General features: G+C 36.6%; 3 protein-coding genes across 3 annotated transcripts in view; 1 reads left to right on the top strand and 2 right to left on the bottom strand.

Moving 5' to 3' along the window:
- Positions 1-6,000, bottom strand: part of rassf4a (Ras association domain family member 4a) — a 37,545-nt gene extending 31,545 nt beyond the window's left edge. Inside the window, exons 1-2 of the mRNA XM_079842955.1 lie at positions 5,877-6,000; positions 5,711-5,769 (exon numbers count right to left, since the gene is read on the bottom strand). The gene's annotated coding sequence lies outside the window, so the exon portion shown is untranslated. The remainder of the gene's footprint in view (positions 1-5,710; positions 5,770-5,876) is intronic.
- On the top strand, positions 268-3,709 carry cxcl18a.1 (chemokine (C-X-C motif) ligand 18a, duplicate 1). Its single transcript, XM_079842959.1, has 4 exons — positions 268-398; positions 506-638; positions 1,988-2,065; positions 3,482-3,709. The coding sequence occupies exons 1-4, from the start codon at positions 326-328 to the stop codon at positions 3,561-3,563; spliced, it is 366 nt and encodes a 121-aa protein (XP_079699085.1). The 5' UTR covers positions 268-325; the 3' UTR covers positions 3,564-3,709.
- A 4,148-nt stretch (positions 6,001-10,148) lies between the features above and the next one.
- On the bottom strand, positions 10,149-18,167 carry tmem72 (transmembrane protein 72). The gene is made up of 5 exons (XM_079841951.1): positions 17,916-18,167; positions 16,573-16,639; positions 13,857-13,928; positions 13,635-13,774; positions 10,149-12,786 (listed from the first exon to the last, which is right to left on the bottom strand). The coding sequence occupies exons 1-5, from the start codon at positions 18,034-18,036 to the stop codon at positions 12,404-12,406; spliced, it is 783 nt and encodes a 260-aa protein (XP_079698077.1). The 5' UTR covers positions 18,037-18,167; the 3' UTR covers positions 10,149-12,403.
- Positions 18,168-20,757: the final 2,590 nt, after the last annotated feature.

The raw sequence follows: 20,757 nt of genomic DNA, 5'->3' as shown, positions 1-20,757 counted from the left end.
GGTGTGGGAACCCTTAAGTATGAACAATTCATCTTAAATGGATATAGAAAAGCATAAGATCAAAGGAAATCATATAACCACTGATAGAACAATAGCGTCTCAGACCACAAAACTAGCCAAGGTAAGTACACAGGTATTGAGAAATCACTTCTCTTACCTTGAAGCATTTACTTGAAATCATGTGACTCTGGTCCTACGCAATATGGCAAAACAGGAAATGCAGAAAGGAGGGAAAGTGAGGGATACAAGCAGGACAGTTCTGTGCACACTCAAGTGCAAACTCATACAAGAGAGGCATTCTTGTGAATGACGCAGCTTTAGTGAAATGGCTTTCAGGACTCTGCAAGGAACTATGAGCCTGCTGCTCCTGCTAGCAGTCTGCTTACACTTCATGACAGGTACAGTAGCGTTTAAAGACTTATCAGGACTTTACAGATTTCCATCAGATACTGGTCATGGAGGTGATGTGGGACACATGGTTCTATGTTTGTTGATTTGTCTTTAGAAAATGGGACTGCTGCAATATCCATTCGAGAAAAATGCGAGTGTATTAAGGGAAATGGCTCAGTGCGATGGAGAAAAATCACAGACTACACAATCATACCGAAAGATCCGCTTTGCAACCAGGTTCAAATCATGTGAGTAAAAAAACGCCATTCCCTTCCAAATTGAGGGGGATTTGTAGAACTGCCCTGGAATGTGCAGAACTGGGGAATGTGTAGTTCTCCATGAGACTTATGAATCAAGTGGATTTTGAGTGATGCTTCTAAAACCCTTAAAATTATCTTTGATATATTATGTTTGTCTAAAACACTTTTGCGGAAATCATGTCTAAATTTGGTAATTCCGATCGAGTCGTACTACCCACAGATCATTTGCTTTAAACTCAAATCCTCTATCTCCCTTATGTTACTGAAAACACGCATGACTTTTTTCACAAGTGTAAATGTTACTCTTTAGCATTTTTAAAAATGCTTGGTTGATCACTGCCTGTCTAATTGGCAAAATATACAATATACAAAAAAGTGAGCAAATTACCTCTCAAAAATTTGCACGACGCCCCTGCCTCTAAAATCTATAGTAATATTCAAATACATTCAGTACTTTACTGTATAACTAAGTCTATAATAATTAACGAGCAATTATAGCCCTCCTGGAAGTGTTGAAATCCAGTTCATTGTTAACAGTGTGTTATATTACACAATATCGCTTGTTGAGACACATCGCAAGTCGAGATAATTTATCTGAAGCGAAACCCAAACCCAGGCTGAGAAGAATTTTGCACCATATTGGATTGAGTTCTTTCGAATTTGGGCAAGAGTGGGCATGATATGACAAATGCATTGAATGCTTTCTCAAGAAACTCTGGAAATATTAATTTCGTTACAGAAAGATCTAGTGAATACAGATAAAATGGGACAATTTTTGATAATTTTTTTTAATAACATTTTACAATAGGTTTTCATTAACATTAGTTAATGTATTAACTAACATGAACTGACCATGAACAATACATGTGTTACTGTATTTGTTCATCTTTGTTAACATTAGTTAATAAAAATACAACTGTTCATTGTTTGTTCATGTTAACTAATGTAATTAACTAAAGAACCCTTTTTGTAAAGTGTTGCCACTTTTATTTACTGATATTTTGATGCCAAATGGCTTATCGTCTCACAAAATACTTCTTTAAAAAGCTCAAGACCATCAATAGACTAGGAAAAAAAGGAAGAAAAATTAAATGCAAAACTTCCCAAAAGGTCCCACTGTACTTGTATTTACCTGATGTCTAATGCTTAAGTTTGATTTAGTAAAAAAAACAGCAATAACCAAACAATGCAAATATTAAATATATTTTCGGTTTAATTAAGTTTAGAGTTCAACTGAAGTTTGTGCAGAAGGTGGCATGAGCAAATGCCTCAGCTCAAGAATTATGCATCTTGCAGTGGTTTTCTCGCATTTGACAACATACTGATCTCCTCCACAGACTCCAGAGGCCAGGTCAACGAGTTTGTCTAAATCCCGAGTCCAAGCCGGGGAAAAAACTGCAAAAATGCTGGAAAGGGTATGTGAACAACTGATGCCCTCTACGGAAAATCTTACTATTATTTATAATTAATCCACTCATAAATAAAATGGAAAAATATCAATTAGGAAATACACTGATTTAGAGCCTCATTTAAGCAATTTCAATAAACTGAAAAACACTGCCACCCTGTGGCAGAAGTAAATAGTGGCAAGCGAGGCACAACCTAACGCTTTTGACTTTCTCAGTTTGTGTAAATCCACTTGTGGCTTGTGGATTATTTATTATTTTCCCACATTAATTGCACACATGTCTAGTACAATTATGTGGTTTTGTTTCATTAATACAATGTATACTTTTTTCTTGATTTACCCCGAAAGAATAGAAGTGAATTGTGACAACAAAGGTTGGGTACATTGTAACATGTGAGGGGCACATTGTAACATGACCAAATGACAACTTAAAATGTAATCTGATATAATCAAAAAAATATCCAAGGCAAACTAAAATATTTTGTCAATAAAATGCAATTATTAACTTTTTCAAATAAAATAAAGGCATTTTTTTAATAATTAAAAATAAAAAAAAAATTGACAACAAACACCTAAAAACACAGTTATACAGCATAGTTAAAAAAATTATAAGTGAGCATTTCTGAATATTGACCCTCAGTCTTTATTCAGCTTATTCTCACGGTTTCTCAATAGAATTCATAATAATAGCGTAGTTCTAATTGGGGCTAATTGCACCCCACCTGTGCAACTGGGATTTAAACCCGGCTCGTGTCTTCTGCTGGTTAGATCAGCATTAAAGAACAATATAAACTGTTAAATAACAGATATAAGATTAAAATAATATCAGATTTGTCTTATTTTAAATAAACACAAAACAGAGATGAAAATTTTACTCAAGTAAGAAATTCACTTTTGCTATGGTTAAATAAATGTTCAGTGATATTTTCCAAAGACTTTTTAATTTTGATAATATTGATATGGTAACTAAATACACTAAGTTTCGTCATCCTGGCATGTGTGGAAAGTGTTAAACCATGTGTGTTACAACTAACCCAGCGTTAGATTGTGCCATGCTCTCCCCTACCACCAATGGTAGTATTTACTTCTGCCACAGCGTGGCAGCACACGGAAATTCTCATTCTGTATAGATTCACTAGCTCCCCTCTCTACCAACCATATTCAAAATCTATAGTAAAAGTAACATATTTCTAAAAAATATATATAAATGAAAATACTTGTTACATGCAATATATATATATATATATATATATATTGTAGTTGTCAATGTTTTCAGGGATGGTTGGGTCAGAATAAATCTGGTGAATTTTAAGTGTTTGCAATTAATGGTGTTCATTGATTTAGGGTCGGGAATGTGTTTTTTGCTTGCTCAGCTTTTCAGGCCACCCTAATAATTAAACCCCTTCACTGTTCTATTGTGCAGGATTAAATTCAACACACAGAAGAAGAAGCTTTGTCTGAAACTCATGAGAAAGAATGGACCAAAAAGACCCAAGAAGCATTAACTCAACATTTCCCTTTTCTGTGTAGAAAGACCATCTGTCAGTACTTCAACATTTATCCTGCCTGTCCTTTATTTGCACAAATGTGTTATGTATATGAAAATGTATATATATATTTTTTTGTACTGCTCATTTCTAATAAAACATTTAAAAAAAATTACATTGTGTTTGTGTATTGCATGTGATAGTTAGCCTGTATCATGTTTTTGCACATATTTGAAATAAAGCTATTTGACAGAACTTTAAAAATGCAAATGACACAAATTATCAGAAAGTGTCCTAATTTACCTTTATGGTAATACTTTACAAGTTGGGTGCACTAATATGCATTAATTCATGCTTAACTAATGCATAGATAATCACATGACTGTTAACTAATTCAAAATGAATTCAAAACCCATAAACACAATGACATATTACTTAACAGTTTGTTAACAGCCATGTGCCTCAACAAGTTAAGTCATAACATAATGATACATTTGCAAATCTTTAGCTAACGATTAGTTAAAGCAGACAACTGAAAGTTGACAATTGTGGTAATTAACATATGAATTAACATTGTTAGTTTATATAATATCTTATTGGGGAATTAATACATGACACATTTAATTAATAGCAATTCATATATTACTTAATCTATTTATCATAAAGAATGTTTCCTTAATTGCTGATGCAGTAATCATTAATTCATGGTTTAGTTTAATTCGTGATTATCTGTGCTAGCCTAGAAATCTAGACGCACCCTAGTATAAATATAATTTGCAGCCAGGGTCGTCTAGCAACTCTCCGTTGGCTTGTGAGCTGGAAAAACCAAACTCTGGTCAGGCCAATCACATCGTGTATAGAGTTGGTGGGCGGGCTTAACATAATTACAGCAGAGTTGCGGCAGTTTCGTGTGCTACTTGTAAACAAAGAAGCTGGCGAACATCGGTGTTTCGAATTGGCTTTGGCCGCGACTCTGGAAGACGTGGAGTAAAGCTTTTCTTTGAGAAAAGAACAAAAAATGGCACTGAAGTCATTCTTAAGAAAGGAAGATGTGTTCGTAGTTTTGCCGACCGGATACGGCGGAAGTTTAATCAATCAACTAGCTCCGCTTCACCTTCTTCGTCGCTCTGGTTGGTTGTAGCGCTATCCTATTGTGTGCAGAGGGCATTTGAAAGACAACCGTTTATCCCGCCCCTCGGATTGAACAATGCCAATGATGTGTTCCCAGACCCAACATCTTGATGTGGGTCTGGCTTGTCAGGCTATATCTGTGCATGAATTTAATGCATATTAGTGCACCCATATAGTAAAGTGTTAGCACTTTTATTCACCAAAATAAAATAAATAAGATGGCCCCTATTCAGTGAATGAAAAGAATCTGAATATTCTATGAACTAACCCAACCTGTATTTGACCACCCTCATCTATTAATTATGCCATTTTAGTCTCATGGCAAGAAAAACGCCTTTCAAGGGGTTGGGGGGTTGGGGGATATACGCAATCTACTGTGTCCACCAGAAAGAATCCCACTTATAAAATACATTAGGCTGATTTAAAAACAAGAGGTCCTGTCTAGAGATGCTCCCACCTGCATAAAGAAATTACACTGTGAAGCCCCTCCTGCCCACCCAATCAATTACTGCAAAGCAGCTGTGACTCTTAGCTTCAGGAATTTATCAAGCATTTATAGAGCCTTTAACCACGGCTGGATTGCCTCGTGACTATTTTGCAGAAGTTGGACATATTTGGAAGACACCGGAAAAATGCAAAGTTATATATGATGTGCTTCTGCCACGAAAAGGAAAAATACACAAAGTTATTAAAAAAATATCACAATGCTGGTTGACATCAGAGAAAAGGGGTGTCAAAATTGTACATTTAGGGGTACAACAGCGTGTCAATGCGACAGTACCCTTAAAATTACATCTTTGTACCTTTTTTAGTTCTAAAAGGTGCGTATTAGTAACTTAGAGTACAAATACGTACCTTAAGGTACTACTCTGAACATTTTTGTGGTAAAAAAAAGGTACAGATATGTCCTTTTAAGGGTACTGCGCCTGTGAGCTACCAAGCTGTTGTACCCCAATTTTGACACATTTTTTTCTGAGTGAGAAGGTTCACTCAAGTAACCTAGTTTGTTTTGACTGCAGTATAAAGACACATACCTGAGAATAGAAGAAGCCCAAGTAGCCTTCAAAAGAAGACAGCAGTACATAAAGCTCACCTGCAGAATTAATCAGAAAAACACCTCAAGTAAGCCCATTTCCATTAATAATGCACTCTAAACTAGGGAACATATTTTTTATATTTCCTTGCAAACTGTCTCCTTACCATTTCATGAAACGCCGTTCCTTTGTAAGAGCCCAGCTGTTTTGTAAGACACAACGTCTTATCTTCCACTTCACCCTGCTGCTTCCTCGGGGAATAGACGGTCAAAATAATGCTACTCGTTGAGAAGACTGGCAGCTGTGTAAACCAATCCTACACTCCGCTGATTACCGGAGCCAATCAGAGACGTCCGTGGGCGGGAGTCTTTTGCGGTTGCCCCGGGAAACGCTGGGACCGTTCGCACCATTATTAGGATGTCTGTGAGATAATTATCACGAGTCTTGCGATAACCATGAGACAATTAAACTGCAAATGAAAGGGTGCTGTTAAATTGCATTCGGCCCACCTGTCATATTACAACTTCATTAAGCGGTAGCATTTAAAGCTTTAGTTAAAATAAAATGTGTAGGTTAACACTTTACGTGTAAATGCAACGCTATAGTTTCTTTCAGTCTCGTTACTGGGGAACATGAGCTTCCTGTTTTTAGCTCAGTCTAGGAAAATATGACACGGAGAGGTCGGATAAAATATTTGAGGAAGTAGATGCTTTGAGCTGCCAAGATACTTCCCCCATGGGAAAACGGATTTATTTCAAAAGGGAAATAAATAGGCTACTTTAACGGGACTGCCAAATAAGGAAACTTATTTATGAATTTAGAAACAAATATTTCATAACCATACTCAACATCTTTCAAAGTAAATTTGTTTCCTCAAACGGATGTCTCTCGGGCCTCGTCTGTGTATAGAGTAAACTTAAACTTAAGCTAAACTTAAGAGCTAGAATTCACAATTTACTCACCCATATAGCTATATGTCTTTCTAAAGTATGACTTTTTATGTAGGCCTAAGTAATAAAAGCAAGATTTATTGAACAACAGTGGTAACCCACTGGGGTTACTATTATTTTGGTGAATATTATTCTGGTGACTATTGACTTTCATTGTGAGGATAAAAAAGACCATATCTTTTGTTCCACATGATCAACATTAGGTTGAATAAATTATGATAGTTTTTAGTTTCGGGTTAACTATCGCATTTAAACTAGTTGCAAGAAGATTTATCTCTAATTTGTGTTCAAATATTATTGTTTTGACTTTAGTTCATTGTCTCAAATAAAGAAAAGATAAGCCTAATAATGCAAAATATAAAGGAAATGATGACATTAAACTTACATTTCCACAGAAGTAGGCCTACACATACAACTGTACTTCTGCTATTCATCTGTGTGGAGACAAATGGAACGTAGGCCTGAACAGGGTCCAAGTTCACTAAAGAGAACATTAATCATCCTAGTCATCACCTATTTAAAACAGCTTTGATAATACTAAGAGCTAAAATCTCTGTGAATTCTAAATAACAGCCAGGCTATTTAAATGCCCCCTTTTAGTTGCAATATTTACATAATTACATCATTCAACCAGAAGGGCTTTTGGGTATTTCCCATAGCTTTAATTTTGTATTTGATCATTTTTAGTTATTACGGGTGATTTTTAAACCAAAGAAGATGGATATTTGAGTTCATTTCTATATGATTAACTGGGTGTGTTGTTATTGTTTTTGCTGTAGAAAGCACTATTGCCTGACCCATTGATACTCATAGATTTTTCACTCCAGTTCTTTTGAACAATTTCTGCTGACTCCATTAGCAAATGCCAGGAAAACGTTGAAGCTATTCAAGTTAGAACCACAACACAAATGCAATGAATTTACTGTTTAATGGAATATTTTTCCATCAAGTACACCAACAACAGCACATGAATGCAGCATATTACTCAAGTATTCAGGATGTTGAAGTCATCCATACAGGTTAATGGAGAGGAATATGTCCTGGGGGGTTGCTGTCCAGTCTTTAGACTGAAAACCCTCTCGTCTGGGTCAGTATGATGAATGGAATCTCTTAATTGTATTGACGTATGGAGAATGGATGCAGGAGATCCAGGCTTAAGGTTACAGACTGGAATAAAAGGTTGTCTTTGACTGACAGTGTTCAAATGTTGTTTGGGGAGCTCACTTCTTGTAAATGAAAGATGTTGACAGTTGTAAGCATGTATATTTTTTTAATTCGTCCCAGGTATGAATTCTTCAACCAGAGTTTGAGGGCTGTTGTCTTTGCCATATGAGTCCCTTTGTGCCAGTGCCATTTCAAGGGAATACCTGATAGCACATCACCATAGTGACCTGGTGGTGTGGTCTAATGGAGCACATGCTTTAAACAGACAATGTCATTTTTCAATGACAATGTGCAGTTGAGACCTTCAAGAGATATTTTTTACCTGAACTGTCCCATATAGTTTAATTCAGTCATGTTACAAAATACTGCTAATTATTTATTTTTTATTAAATTAGCGCATAGGCCTACTACCATTTTGTGAAAAACAAAAGTGTGTTTTAAAAAAGAATTGCAATCCTGACAAATCTTGGAACTGTTTTAGCACGTTAGTGAATATGGTAATGGTACATATTTGGTGTTGGCAGACTAGATCTGCTATGTTATTGCTGCTGCAAGTGTGGACTTGCTACTGCTAATATATTGCAAGCACAATAAACCTCACAAGACTCGAAAACAGGCTACTTTCCCAAAGACTTGAGTAAGACTATAGACGTCTCTCTAGCTGTCACAATCTTTTGTTTGTGCTCTGTGGCGTGACAGATCGCTGAAGCGCTTCATTTCAAGTAGAGCACATGTGAACCAATCATTTCTTCCGCTTTACTTGTTACAACACGGAATAAACATGAATGAACATCAGAAGAAGGTATGTTGAAAGATACAGAACAATTGACTGAAATCCTTATCGTCACATGTAATCGCTCAATCAGTGTTTCAGTTTTACCACAGAAAAGTAATTCAACCAATGTCATAAGACCCATTAGTCAGCCAGAAAAAATGAACTTAAAGAGAAGCATTTTGCTAAATATATGCACTATATTCAGGGCTATAGTCATGGAGGGGGTCAGGGGCTCTCCCGAGAACATTTTGATTCCTCTGACCTACATATGTACATTTTAAGACTTTTGAAGGCCAAAAAATAGATAAGAAATAGCTTTAAAACCATGTCAGTGCATGGGCCGTAGATTATTTGTCAATACCTGCTCTCTTCTCATCTCTATCACTTTTTCCTTTTCTCTCCTTATCTTAGCTGAGCTTTGACTGATAGTGTTTTCATTTTCATCTGTCAGTGAAGAAAGTAAACAGTGTCAACTGATATTTATGTTTTATGAATCCTTTTCTTAGACAATTTAATTTACTTAAGGCTAACAGGAAAGCTAGCAAACAAATTGTATTAAATTCATTCCCAAATGTACAAATTCATTATTAATCTTATGCCCAATATGATAACATAATATGAAAACGGCTTTGTTAAGGTTTCTTGTCCCCTCACACTGACAGTTAATAAAATTATTGTTAATTATTGTGAATGTTATGTAAATTATATAGGCCTATTTTTTTATTAAAAATGGGAAAATTAGTCAAAAGTTTATTAGTTTGCCTGATTATTTTTGTCGGTAATTTAACATTTCTATCTTAAAGGGGTCATGAATTGAGAAATCAACTTTCCCTTGAGATTTTGATATATAAAAGGTCATGGCAATATAAGAATACGTTTCAGAGCTGAAAACTTCCTTGTTAGTCAAAGAAAAGCTTTTATTGACGCCAGGCCCAGCAAAGGATCGATCTCAGAATATGCCACACATTGACGCCATCATGTGGTGAAAAACTGCCTCAACAGAAAAAGAACAACGCCTGATTCTGTAGCCCCGCCCACCGACACGTGCCTGAGATGATATAGGCCCAGTGGTTAAATTGGCTTTTGTAGGGAGGGGGAGCCCTTGTTCACGGTGAATGGTCATTAAAAATCGCGCCGGAAAAATACTTAATGTGTTTTTACAACAAAGGGGCTCTTTTTCCAGTATTAATGTGTAAGATAGGGTTGAGTAGTTATTCAAACAAAGATAAATATTTTACAGTTCACTTATGGCCATAAGCAGGGTTTTTAAAATCAGTGTGGTCCCAAATATCAGGTAGTTAGGGGGGTTCGGGGGAATGCTCCCCCGAGAACATTTTGATTTCTCTGATCTACATTATGTGCATTTTTAATAAGTTTGAAGGCCAAAAAATTAATAATAAGTACCTTTCAAAACCATGTCAGTGGGCAGTAGATTATTTGACAATACCCCCCTAAAGATGAGCTCTGACTAGTCTTTTCATTTTCGTCTGTCCCTGAAAAGGGTTGGGAACTTTTTTTGACCAAAGAGCCATTTTTTTTCTTCATTTTTGGTAAATGCATTTTTCCAAAAGAGCCACAGTAAAAAAATATATAAAATTATTATTAAAAAGCTTTTTTTTTCAATAAAATGTCAACAGTAGTAATTATTAGGTCCATAACTAAAAACAAACAATTATGCAGCAAACAAAAAATAAGTTGCAATATGGAATTAATTGTGCAGGGCTTTCACTGTGAGGTTGACCAACTGATGAGTATAAATCCTCTTGGTGTGTGTGAACGCCCACAGTGCTTACATCTACTATGTTTATGTGAATACTCGACTTGGCATTTTGATATAATTCTGTGTTTATTTGGCCGTTTAGGCGCGCAACCGAAGACAAAGGCTAGTGCGCGTGTCCGTTTGTCCGTGTTGCGCTCGGAGTGCGCGCACGTCATCCTGTCAGAAATTCAGTTGTCTTTCGTGACTTATCATGCTTCTATTATTTATTTTATCATGACACTCGCGAACAGCACTGAAAACACAACTTTAATATTATTATCATAAACTTGTCATTATCTTCGGTAGGCTGTACAGCAGGGTAATTGTAATTGGCTGCTTTTTTCTGCAGAGAACGGATCTCTGTTGATGTGTGTGTCTAATCTTTTTATCGATCATGTTAGTAAATGTTAGATATGTTGGTAAAGTGTGAGAGACCTGGCGAGCCATAGGTTCCCGACCGCTGCTCTAGCCGTTCGCGGATTTCCATGGTAACGCACTGTTAGAATTGTGACGGTTTAACCTTGATGGCTGTGGGCGCGGTGCTGAACCAGAGAACGCAGCGCAGCGATTAATGCATTATGACGTCTGATAATTCCATGTAGCCTGTATTTGCCAGGAGACAAACAATAATTAAAGTCTAATAACAATATTTCGTGCTGAAGGAGACGGAGCTGAGCTCCAGCAGGGTGTGTTGTGGACCTGAGGAGGCGGAGCTGCGCTCCGGTGCGCTCCGGCCCAATTTAACCACTGTATAGGCCTACATAGAGCAAAACCAGATCGAACTTCTAATTAATGAACATACTGCATAAGCTTCATTCGGATTCCAACATTATGGATAACAATCGGACAACAATGAACTTCAATGAATGTTCCTTCATTTCACCACAGATTCGTTTGCAAACAAGAGACTGGATTTGCAGACTGGATGAGATTACATGAATGAATTAAGCAACACACTAATGTGAGTAAAAAATGTTTTTTATATGTAATAGTATTGCATTGTTACAGATTTAATATAGATCTTTTTGATATAGATATGATATAGATCTATTGATAATGTGTACGTGTCTAACTGAACATAACTTACTGTCACAGGCTGAAGAATCCTTTATTTGTGGTGTTGTTGTTTAACTGCGATTCGGGATCAGCCTCTGACATGTATGTGCCAGGGCTCGCAAAGCTCAACGTCCCGGGACTATGTGTTGTCCAGACGGGCTACCAAAACGGCCTGCCAACGGGCTATCTTAAATAGTGAAATAACATTCCTTTCTTGATGTGCGTTGTTCACTCTCTTGACTTGATATTTGAAGGGCGCGCGCGTGTGTGTACGGTTTGCGGTTATATCCACCGATCGAGTGGTCCAAGTAATACAAAAATTACATTCCAATCAATCGCGGCTGGATGAGAGATAAAACATTGTGTTTGTTTGATAAAGATACTTTGCAAGCTATTTGGGCGATTCATTCCGGTTTCCGTTTCCCCACACGCTTTCAAAACAATTCCCACATGTACTGACAGGGGAGCTGAAGCTCATTAAATATGCAAATCTTATCCAATCCTAGCCGTGGGCGTTTACTTCCAAGTCTTCAGTGTGGCACACCCATAAAAACCCAGCGTTCCAGGAGAGAGCCTCAAAACCAGGGCAGAAAATAGCCTATTACTTATTCATTATGATGTTTTTGAATGTAAAAACCACGCAAACGTCATAATTTGACCTCAGACAACAATTTTTTTAAAAGCCAGTTCATGACCCCTTTAAAACAGCTGTCAATTATTAAATGTTTAGTTTAGCTACTTTAGCATCTTATCTCACACTTTATGACCAAATGATCTTGGTGCTGTGCAACATCTGTACAGTTCTAAAGTCAAGTTAATACTATATTTGGCAATTATTTCACAACCTTTATGATGTACCAAATGTGGTTACCTGTATAGTTTACAGCATTAGTTGAGAGATATTTTTCTCATATTCTAAGAAGAGGTATTTGTATTAACGTTTCACTTAGCATGCCTACACTGATTTATAACTGCAGTATCACTCACATTTACAGTGTAATCATTGGTGCTTTATCTGACGTGGTCTCCTCTGGCTCCACCTCATGGTATTCTTCCATTTCAGTATCACTACATCTGAGACTCTCAATGAAGTGCACATTTCTTGTGTCTGTTTGCCCTTTCTTGCATTGTCCCTTCACAGACTGAGCCCTGTCTGTGGTGCCATGCAGTCGGCTATTGCTAGGAAAAAAAGATGCTCTTTTGCCGGAGATGATGTGGAAGAAAGAGACGTGTTCAGTGTCCTCCCTGTCTGTGACACAGACGGAAGACAGAGCCGGGTCATCATACAATGCACTGGACTCTTTAGGCAGATCTGCCTTTTTCTTTTTGCTCAATATGAAGTTAAAGAATCCAGTCACTACCAGCATAACTCCTGTAAAGTAATAGACAAAGTCTCTTAATTCATGTTAACCTGTATGCTAGTGTATTCTCAAACTGTCAGAATTCACTCTTAAGATACACTATATTGCCTGCCTTTACATGTACATGAACTTTAATGACATCCCATTCTTAATCCCTAGGGTTTAATATGGATTGGCCCACCCTTTGCAGCTATAACAATTTCAACTCTTCTGGGAAGGCTCATTTGGGAGGTCACGCACTGATGTTGGACGAGAAGGCCAGGCTCACAGTCTACGCTCTAATTCATCCCGGAGGTGTTCTATCGGGTTGAGGTCAGGACTCTCAGTCAAATTCCTCCAAACCGAACTTGCTCACCCATGTCTTTATGGACCTTGCTTTAGTTTGTGCACTGGTGAACAGTCATGTAAGAACAGGAAGGGGCCATCCGCAAACTGTTCCCACAAAGTTGGGAGCATGAAATTGTCCAAAATGTCTTGGTATGCTGAAGCATTAAGATTTCCTTTCACTGGAACTAAGGGGCCAAAGCCCAGCCCCTGGGAAAAAAAAACCCCACAACATAATCCCCCCTCCACCAAACTTTACACTTGGCACAATGCAGTCAGGCAAGTACCGTTCTCCTGGCAACCGCCAAACCCAGACTCGTCCATTGGATTGCCAGACATTGAAGTGTGATTGGTCACTCCAGAGAACACGTCTCCACTTCCACTGCTCTATGAATTCAATGATTTGAAGGGGTGTCCCAATACTTTTGGCAATATAGTGTATACTTAAATGGTTTTGCTTATAATTTGGTGAAATGTATAATTATTTAAAATATATTATTAAATAATATAATAATATGTAATAAATTAAAATCACCTGGTATTACAGCGTGCCACACAAGCACTGGATGCAGGAAACACATCACAGACATCATTGTGTAGTATAGAAATTTCTGAAAACCCCCAAGTTTCGCCATCTTCTTCCAGAGAATGAAAATGTTCCATGTGGGTGGACAACTGCAAAATAAAAACAGATATGAATAAATGCATTGATTAAAATCGCACAAGCACATGACCCATATAATCTGATTGAACGTACGGAAGGCACATTGCCAACAGAGCGTCAACGAAATAGGCAACTTCAAAAAGCATGATCACCACCGAGGAAAGCCTGTAGGGAATACAAACAGGAGTAATGCAGTGGTTTATAAAACTCCTAAAACATTTTGTTAGGAAGAAAGTAAGTTAAAACGGTTCAAGAAGGTACCAAAACATACTTTAAAGTCCATATGAAATCATACTTTATTAATGTTTTGGGTGAACGATTTGAATGTAACTCTCACTTCTCACAATGCAATTAGTTCCTGAAGAATCAAATCAAGTCCCACCTCACATGTTTTCTCATAGAGAATCCTGATTCTTGCCACAATAAAATAAAGTGTGAACATGGATTTATGTTAACTTTAATCACTTGTTCCTCTTCATGCTTTTTATCCAGAGTTAGATATTCATTACCATTTAGCAGATATTTGATCACACATTTCCGGGCTGTTTATGATATTCTGGTGTTCATGCATGTGAACAAACACTTAATGTTTAATCCCTTTGGAAATATCTCCCTGTTGTTCATGCAGAACCTCTCTAGTCTGGCTGTGAGCCCAGAAAGATCAGATAATCTAGGACAAGAGGCCCATTTGCCTCCATCTGTGTGTAATTCTCAAGAGGCGCTACTGTATTGCCAGCTATAGTTAGAAATGGAATGACAGTGTCCTTCAGTGACCACGTTTCTATAGACCTTATGCGCCAGAGAAACAAGCACGCAGCCATCGTTAGATTTTTGACTTTGGACAGCTCTGTATATTTTTATGGCATCGCTGTCGTAGAGTATTTAGCTGGAGATGTGGATTTACTTATTGTACAGTTAATGAAAGTTATCATGAGCAATTGTGATGTTTGAAATGGATGTCATATAATGTCAGTAGACCGGGAAGATTTTAAACGAGTGGTTCATTCATAAATCTGTAAGATCTTACCTTCATGCTGTGGAAATACAAATCGGAAGACAGAACAAACCGAGCGCAACGCTAAAAAATCAACACCCGTAGGTCTATAAGGGTGATGATTCATAATCTGTTTGTTTGTGTAACTAACTTTGAATGATTGCGTTCATTTGCTTGAGGGCATCACCATACTACCTATATATTTCAACTAGTAAAATAAACTGGCTGGGCAGATTGTGGTATTGCACCACTTTTATAATATATGAATAATGTCCCAGAATTCATCATCCTATGAGTGGCATCAAAAGCGATGACTACTCCAGCTTAAGTCAGCACTAGATTTATTTCTAGGTTCTAACTTCTAACAATTCAATTGTAAAAGTGCCTGAACACAGACATACCGCACTCACACAGAGGCCGCCTTTGCCAATGATAAAATTCAAACAAAAACATTGTATCCAATGTGACTGCAATGACTTTATTATCGCTGTTATATTTATATTTCATATTTCACTCCTAATAGTCTAATTAAAGATACATTCAGCAGACGAAGGCTGTCCCAATTCGGAGGCTCCTCCAAATGTGTATACAACAGATGGATCCTTCGTGGCTTTGCCTACTCCAGAATTCATTGCGTGCCAGGGACGAAAGGATTTTTTTTTGAGAAATTGCCAAATTACACTTTTAAACATACTGTAAGTATTGTGTTTCAGCTTACTCAAATTTCTAATGATACAAATGTAAAAAATAAATAAAAAAACGGTTCAAATGTTGACTTATATCAAACTAATATGTGATTATATATAGTTTTTACTCTATTATATACAGTAATGGACCATGGTGAACATATTTATACAGTTTGTGAACCCTGTTTTTTTTGGGGGGTTTTTTCAGACAGTTTAATATAATATAACCGCCAAAAAAGTCTGATACAAACGTTACTGTCATTCATCAACGGCAGCTGTCATAGTTGCTAGGTGACAAGAACAGCCCTCCGTAGACTAGTCCGTCCCATTTAACAACGCTCAGTCTGGCCTTCACGTCCCTCGAAGGATGCAGCCTTTGAATTGGGACACAGCTTGTCTTTATATGCGAGTCATTGCATCATTCATTAGACCGATTTAGTAACAAAACATCACTGTGTTGCTCAGAGACGTGGCGCTACTGTGGATTTGTTTGGAACTATTTTGGTTGGCAAAATAGAGCCAAAACTGACAAAATTCTGAGTGTAAAATGAAAGTCACCTAATATTATTATTTTTTTATTTAACTGTTGTATAAAATCAATATTACATTTGCAAAAGTGTGGGTATTCAGGAAAACAGCACTCTTACTTACGTGGTATTGCTTAAATATTATTAACAAGAACTCATACAGGGACATTTTTTGCCCCATATCTTACATTTTTGGGAGATTTGTATTAATTTGGTGGCATTTTTGCCCCAAGCCCACGTCCATTTGTGTGTGTGGTGTACTACTACAAGGCTTGTTTCAAGTTAAACAGGTAAAACATAGCAAAGGGTCACACGTACAGTATACACAAATGGACAAGGATACCAAGCTAGTAATAATAACAAATACTGTCATAAAACAAAGCATAACGGCAAATGCATTAAAGGAAAGGTCAGTTCTAAAATATGAAAACAAACTGATTCAGTCTCTTAGTTCTAAACACATCTTTAAAATCACTGTGGCTTTATTTGCTCACAGCAGGAAAACCAAAATACCATCTGACAGCCAGGAAGACGTGTCTCAGATAACTTTCATATGAATAACAATGTGCTATACCTCCTTTAGCAGCTCATTTTATACTCACAGGAGATAGACGGCCAAGCTGTTGAACTCCCCCTGTCTCTGAGTATCTATACCCACTGCACAAAGCACTGACAACACAAACACACAACACTCACATTAAACTTAACCTGCAGAAATCATAACCAATAGAACGAAATCAACATTCTGAATCTGGTGTACTTGGAAAATATATTTTTTTAAATAAAAATTTAAATGGTCACACTTTAGCCTACTTTAGGGTACACAATCACTATTAACTATGACTTTTGCCATAATAAACTTAATAAACTGCTTCTTAATAGTTAGTAAGGTAGCTGTTGTAGTGGTTAAGTTTAGGTATTGGGTAGGATTAAGGGATGTAGAATATGGTCATGCATGGGCATGCATATGTGCTTTATAAGTACTAATAGCCAATATGCTAGTAATATGCATGGTAATAAGCAACTAGTTAATAGTGAGAAATGGTCCCCAAACTAAAGTGTTAGATTATATGAATATATGAATTTGAATAGCAGGCATAACTTTTGGACTTATCACAAAAATGGAATGCAATTGTTATTATGGCCACTAGATGTCAGATTTGCCACACACCACAGCTGGGCAAATAAACCTAAGGCCAGTATTTTTGTGCTGGTTTTGGAAAAAAATGTACAAATCAAAAATAAATGAAATAAAATACAATACATGTGTTATTCAATATGTGTGAGAATTATACAGTTCTCTGCACAATGAGAAAACATTTCGAAACATTTTCATCAGATTTGTGAATTAAATACTAAAGTACTTTTTGTATAAATGTAAAAATTATTAAAAAGTATTTTAGTATTATTAGATTTTAAACAATTTGTATAATTTGTGAAACATAGCAAAAAAAAATTACAAGCAAAGTAATATTATAATATTAATGTGGATCTATTACTTTGCATATTCCCATTGATTTTTTTTTTTTATAAATTCAAATAAAAAACGTTTTTTTTATGGTTTTAAAGTTTATTATTAGAAAATGTTTGCATTTAATAGTGTTCATGTAATTGTTGGACTAAAGTAATCCCTAATCCTGGATAAAAAAAACAAAAAAACAAAAAGCATTCACCCTCTATTTCACCTTAAATTGGCCATTTCATAAACACTGGAACAGTGCCTTTCTTTCCCCAATTTTAAAGCAGGCTATGTTGGGTAATGAGCACAAAATGCACATTTCAGAATTCTAAACATCAATCACAGGGTAAAATATTTCAATTGCTCCTAATGTATTCTTGATTAAACTAGTGCAACATTATTTTTTTATTTTTTTGTATTTAAAGGTTATTTATAGCAATTTCAGTGAAACAATGGCCTGCAAAAGAACAGAAAAGACAGTCCTACCTGCAGCAGTCGAGATGCCAAGAACTCTGCTGGCACATTCCACAATAACCCACAAAGCTGAAGCCTTCATGGCCGAAATAAAAAAGTTTTCTACTTTAGAACATTTGTTGATAGTTAACATTCTCTTTTGTTCATTTATTGGTAGTCGAGAAAGGAAGTCAGAAATTTGTGTAAAGATGGCAGCGCAACCGCAGCCCCATGGTTAGTAATCTCCTCGCCAGAGCTGGAGGGTGCCGTCGGCTGCGTCCCAGTGCAGATTTTACCCTAGTAATCAGCCTAACAGAAAAAAACTAAAACCCAAACACTCACCACCCTCTGCTTGTTCCTGCTAAATTCCACCTCTATTCAAGGTGAGTGGACCAAACAATGATAAAGTTTACAGTTAAAGATTACCTGACTAGGTACTAGCAAAGAGCACAAATAAGGCATGTTCCCTGAGGGAAGACACACACACACACACACAAGTACACACTTATGCACACAAGCCTGTTGCAGGACCCTCACAGGTTACGAGTGTGACCTTCATGAGGAGGTATTCCACCCTCCATCCTTTTACAGCTGCTGAGGGACACATTCAAATTAAATTACCTTCAGCCAATCAGCCAATTAATCAGAAATGCCCTTTCCCAAGGTCAGATGTGTTTTAGCAAAGTAAATGTACATGGAGGGAGTCTCAAACGTCTACTTGATAAGCCCTGTCCTGAACCGATGATTAATGGTGGAGAAAGCAGCAGTACTTTCATAGCCCAATCCTGACACAAGACAGATGTTAATCATTCTACAGCAGACGCACTGAACAGACACCATCTCTTCCAGTCTTTAGTTACCCGTGTCAAAGGTCAGACTTTTCTCAGTCATAACAGATCACGATTGATTAGAACCACAGCGCGGCCGCATGATGGCATGACACAGTGATGGTCAATTAAATCTGATCGCACGTGACTAGTATTGCTAGGATTTCAAACCACATATCTTTGGCATTATATGACACAGCACATCATTATTTTGGCCAATATACTGACTGATTTGATTAATAACTTCCTATTTTTGTACTGTACAGATCAACTGTACAGAATAATAAATAACACCTGTGTGCTAAATATATATTGACAAATATTATTATTCACAATTATGAGTAATAATAATAATGTATTTTAAAAATATTTTATTATCCTATAATAATAATACACATAATAATTATTGTTACTATAAACAGTACTATTAGTGTTTAAAAGCTTTTTATTATTATTTATATGCAAAAAAAATTCTAGCAGTAAACAAACATTATATAGACCAAATTCACAACACTTTAACCTCAATTTTAAGAAGCGACGTGAGTGCTTTGTTGTGCAAAAAAACAATTCACCACTTTATTTACAAAATATTAATCGCCAACATGCATTCATATAATGACGTCTGCTCTCACGTCAACACAACACACATGCGTTGTGGTGCTCTCTTGAACACACGTTGGAGATTAATATTTTGTAAAAAAAAGTGGTAAATAATATTTTTTTGCACAAAGCACTCTCTTCATAAAATTGAGGTTAAACAACTGAATTACTTTATTGATGTCTTCACCTTTCTGGGGCTTAAAAGTGGTAGTTGCGTAGCTGTCAATGGAGGGACAGAAAGCTCTCAGATTTCATTAAAAAGATCTTCATTTCTGTTCGAAGATGAACGAAAGTCTTACGGGTTTGGAACGACATGAGGATGAGTAATTAATGAGAGAATTTTCATTTGTTTGGTGAACTAACCCTTTAAAAGCAAAATGCACCATATCATAATGTGCATATCATACATGACAGCTGTTACAACAAACTACATAACACAATTGTAGAGAAATGCATGGTCTATCAAAGAGACAATCAAAATCATAATTTCCTCTGGCTCTGTGCTGAGTCTCCCAGGTTATACCTTGTTGGCCAGCTCATCCTTTAAGAAAATATATCCTGAATGTTCATAAATAAGCACAAAATATAGGGGATATGGGAGTAACTGAAAGTATTACAGATGTGAACTGTAAATTCTTAAGGTTTATGTGACCTGGACATTCGGGGAACAAAAGAGGGTCTCCGAAACCAACAGATGAACTGACTTCAGCTCTCAGTTAACTGAGGCCCTGAAGAAGACAACATGATGTACTATACATCCTACTATCCAGAGTGAAATAGGCTGTCTTGGCAAACACTTGGAGTTCTGCTCTAATTTACAACTCTGATATCCAAGTTGACTCCTGCTGCTGAGAGGAAAAATGTAAATCCCCTAACATTAGAACAAGGCTACCTTTGTTTTCTGCCTGGGTCAACTGTTTTCCAGATTAGCAGCATTTTATTCCAGGTATGTGTATGCATTTCTGCGTTACAGTGTTCTTTATTCACACTGTGAATTCACAGTCACTGACCTTTAAAAACAAGTTTAAGAGGATGATCAAGTCTTTTAATCTTATTCACCATTATGTGATGCATTACAAATAGAATGTGGCATGCGTATGTTTTCCTAAACATCTCAACATACAACATATCTAATGAAACATTTCTGATTGTGTTTGCTTGTTATACAGTCAGAAATCTTCAATGTCTCAGATTTTGGGGATTTTTTGTTATCATCTGCCATAAAAGTCCAATAAGTTAGGAAAGACATGGTAAACTTAGTCAGAATAGACTGATGATCTGTGCTGAGTTGTAGTGTGGGAGTAGTTTTGGTCTCTGTAATGTTTAAAAAGCCCAAACCTCAGTTTGTGCAATAATACTATGTTGATTTTGTCAAGACAACATAATTGTCTCCTTGCAATGAATTGCTTGTGTCATTTGTTTGTTGCTTTGGATTAATGTGTCTGCTA

Source organism: Gobio gobio, assembly GCF_949357685.1.
Source record: "Gobio gobio genome assembly, chromosome: 18".
NCBI lineage: Eukaryota > Metazoa > Chordata > Actinopteri > Cypriniformes > Gobionidae > Gobio > Gobio gobio.
Note: the sequence above shows the minus strand (reverse complement) of the source record. Positions and strands in the feature narration are given on the sequence as shown.

Bases quoted from the DNA above. Each gene is read 5' to 3' on its own strand.
- cxcl18a.1 (XM_079842959.1), top strand. From the start codon at position 326: ATGGCTTTCAGGACTCTGCAAGGAACTATGAGCCTGCTGCTCCTGCTA. The intron at 399-505 runs GTACAGTAGCGT...ATTTGTCTTTAG, and splicing joins CTGCTTACACTTCATGACAG to AAAATGGGACTGCTGCAATA. The intron at 2,066-3,481 runs GTATGTGAACAA...TCTATTGTGCAG, and splicing joins CTGCAAAAATGCTGGAAAGG to GATTAAATTCAACACACAGA.
- tmem72 (XM_079841951.1), bottom strand. From the start codon at position 18,036: ATGTTAACTATCAACAAATGTTCTAAAGTAGAAAACTTTTTTATTTCG. The intron at 16,640-17,915 runs GTAGGACTGTCT...TTGTGTTGTCAG, and splicing joins TGGCATCTCGACTGCTGCAG to TGCTTTGTGCAGTGGGTATA. The intron at 12,787-13,634 runs GTGATTTTAATT...ATTACTTTACAG, and splicing joins GTGGCACGCTGTAATACCAG to GAGTTATGCTGGTAGTGACT.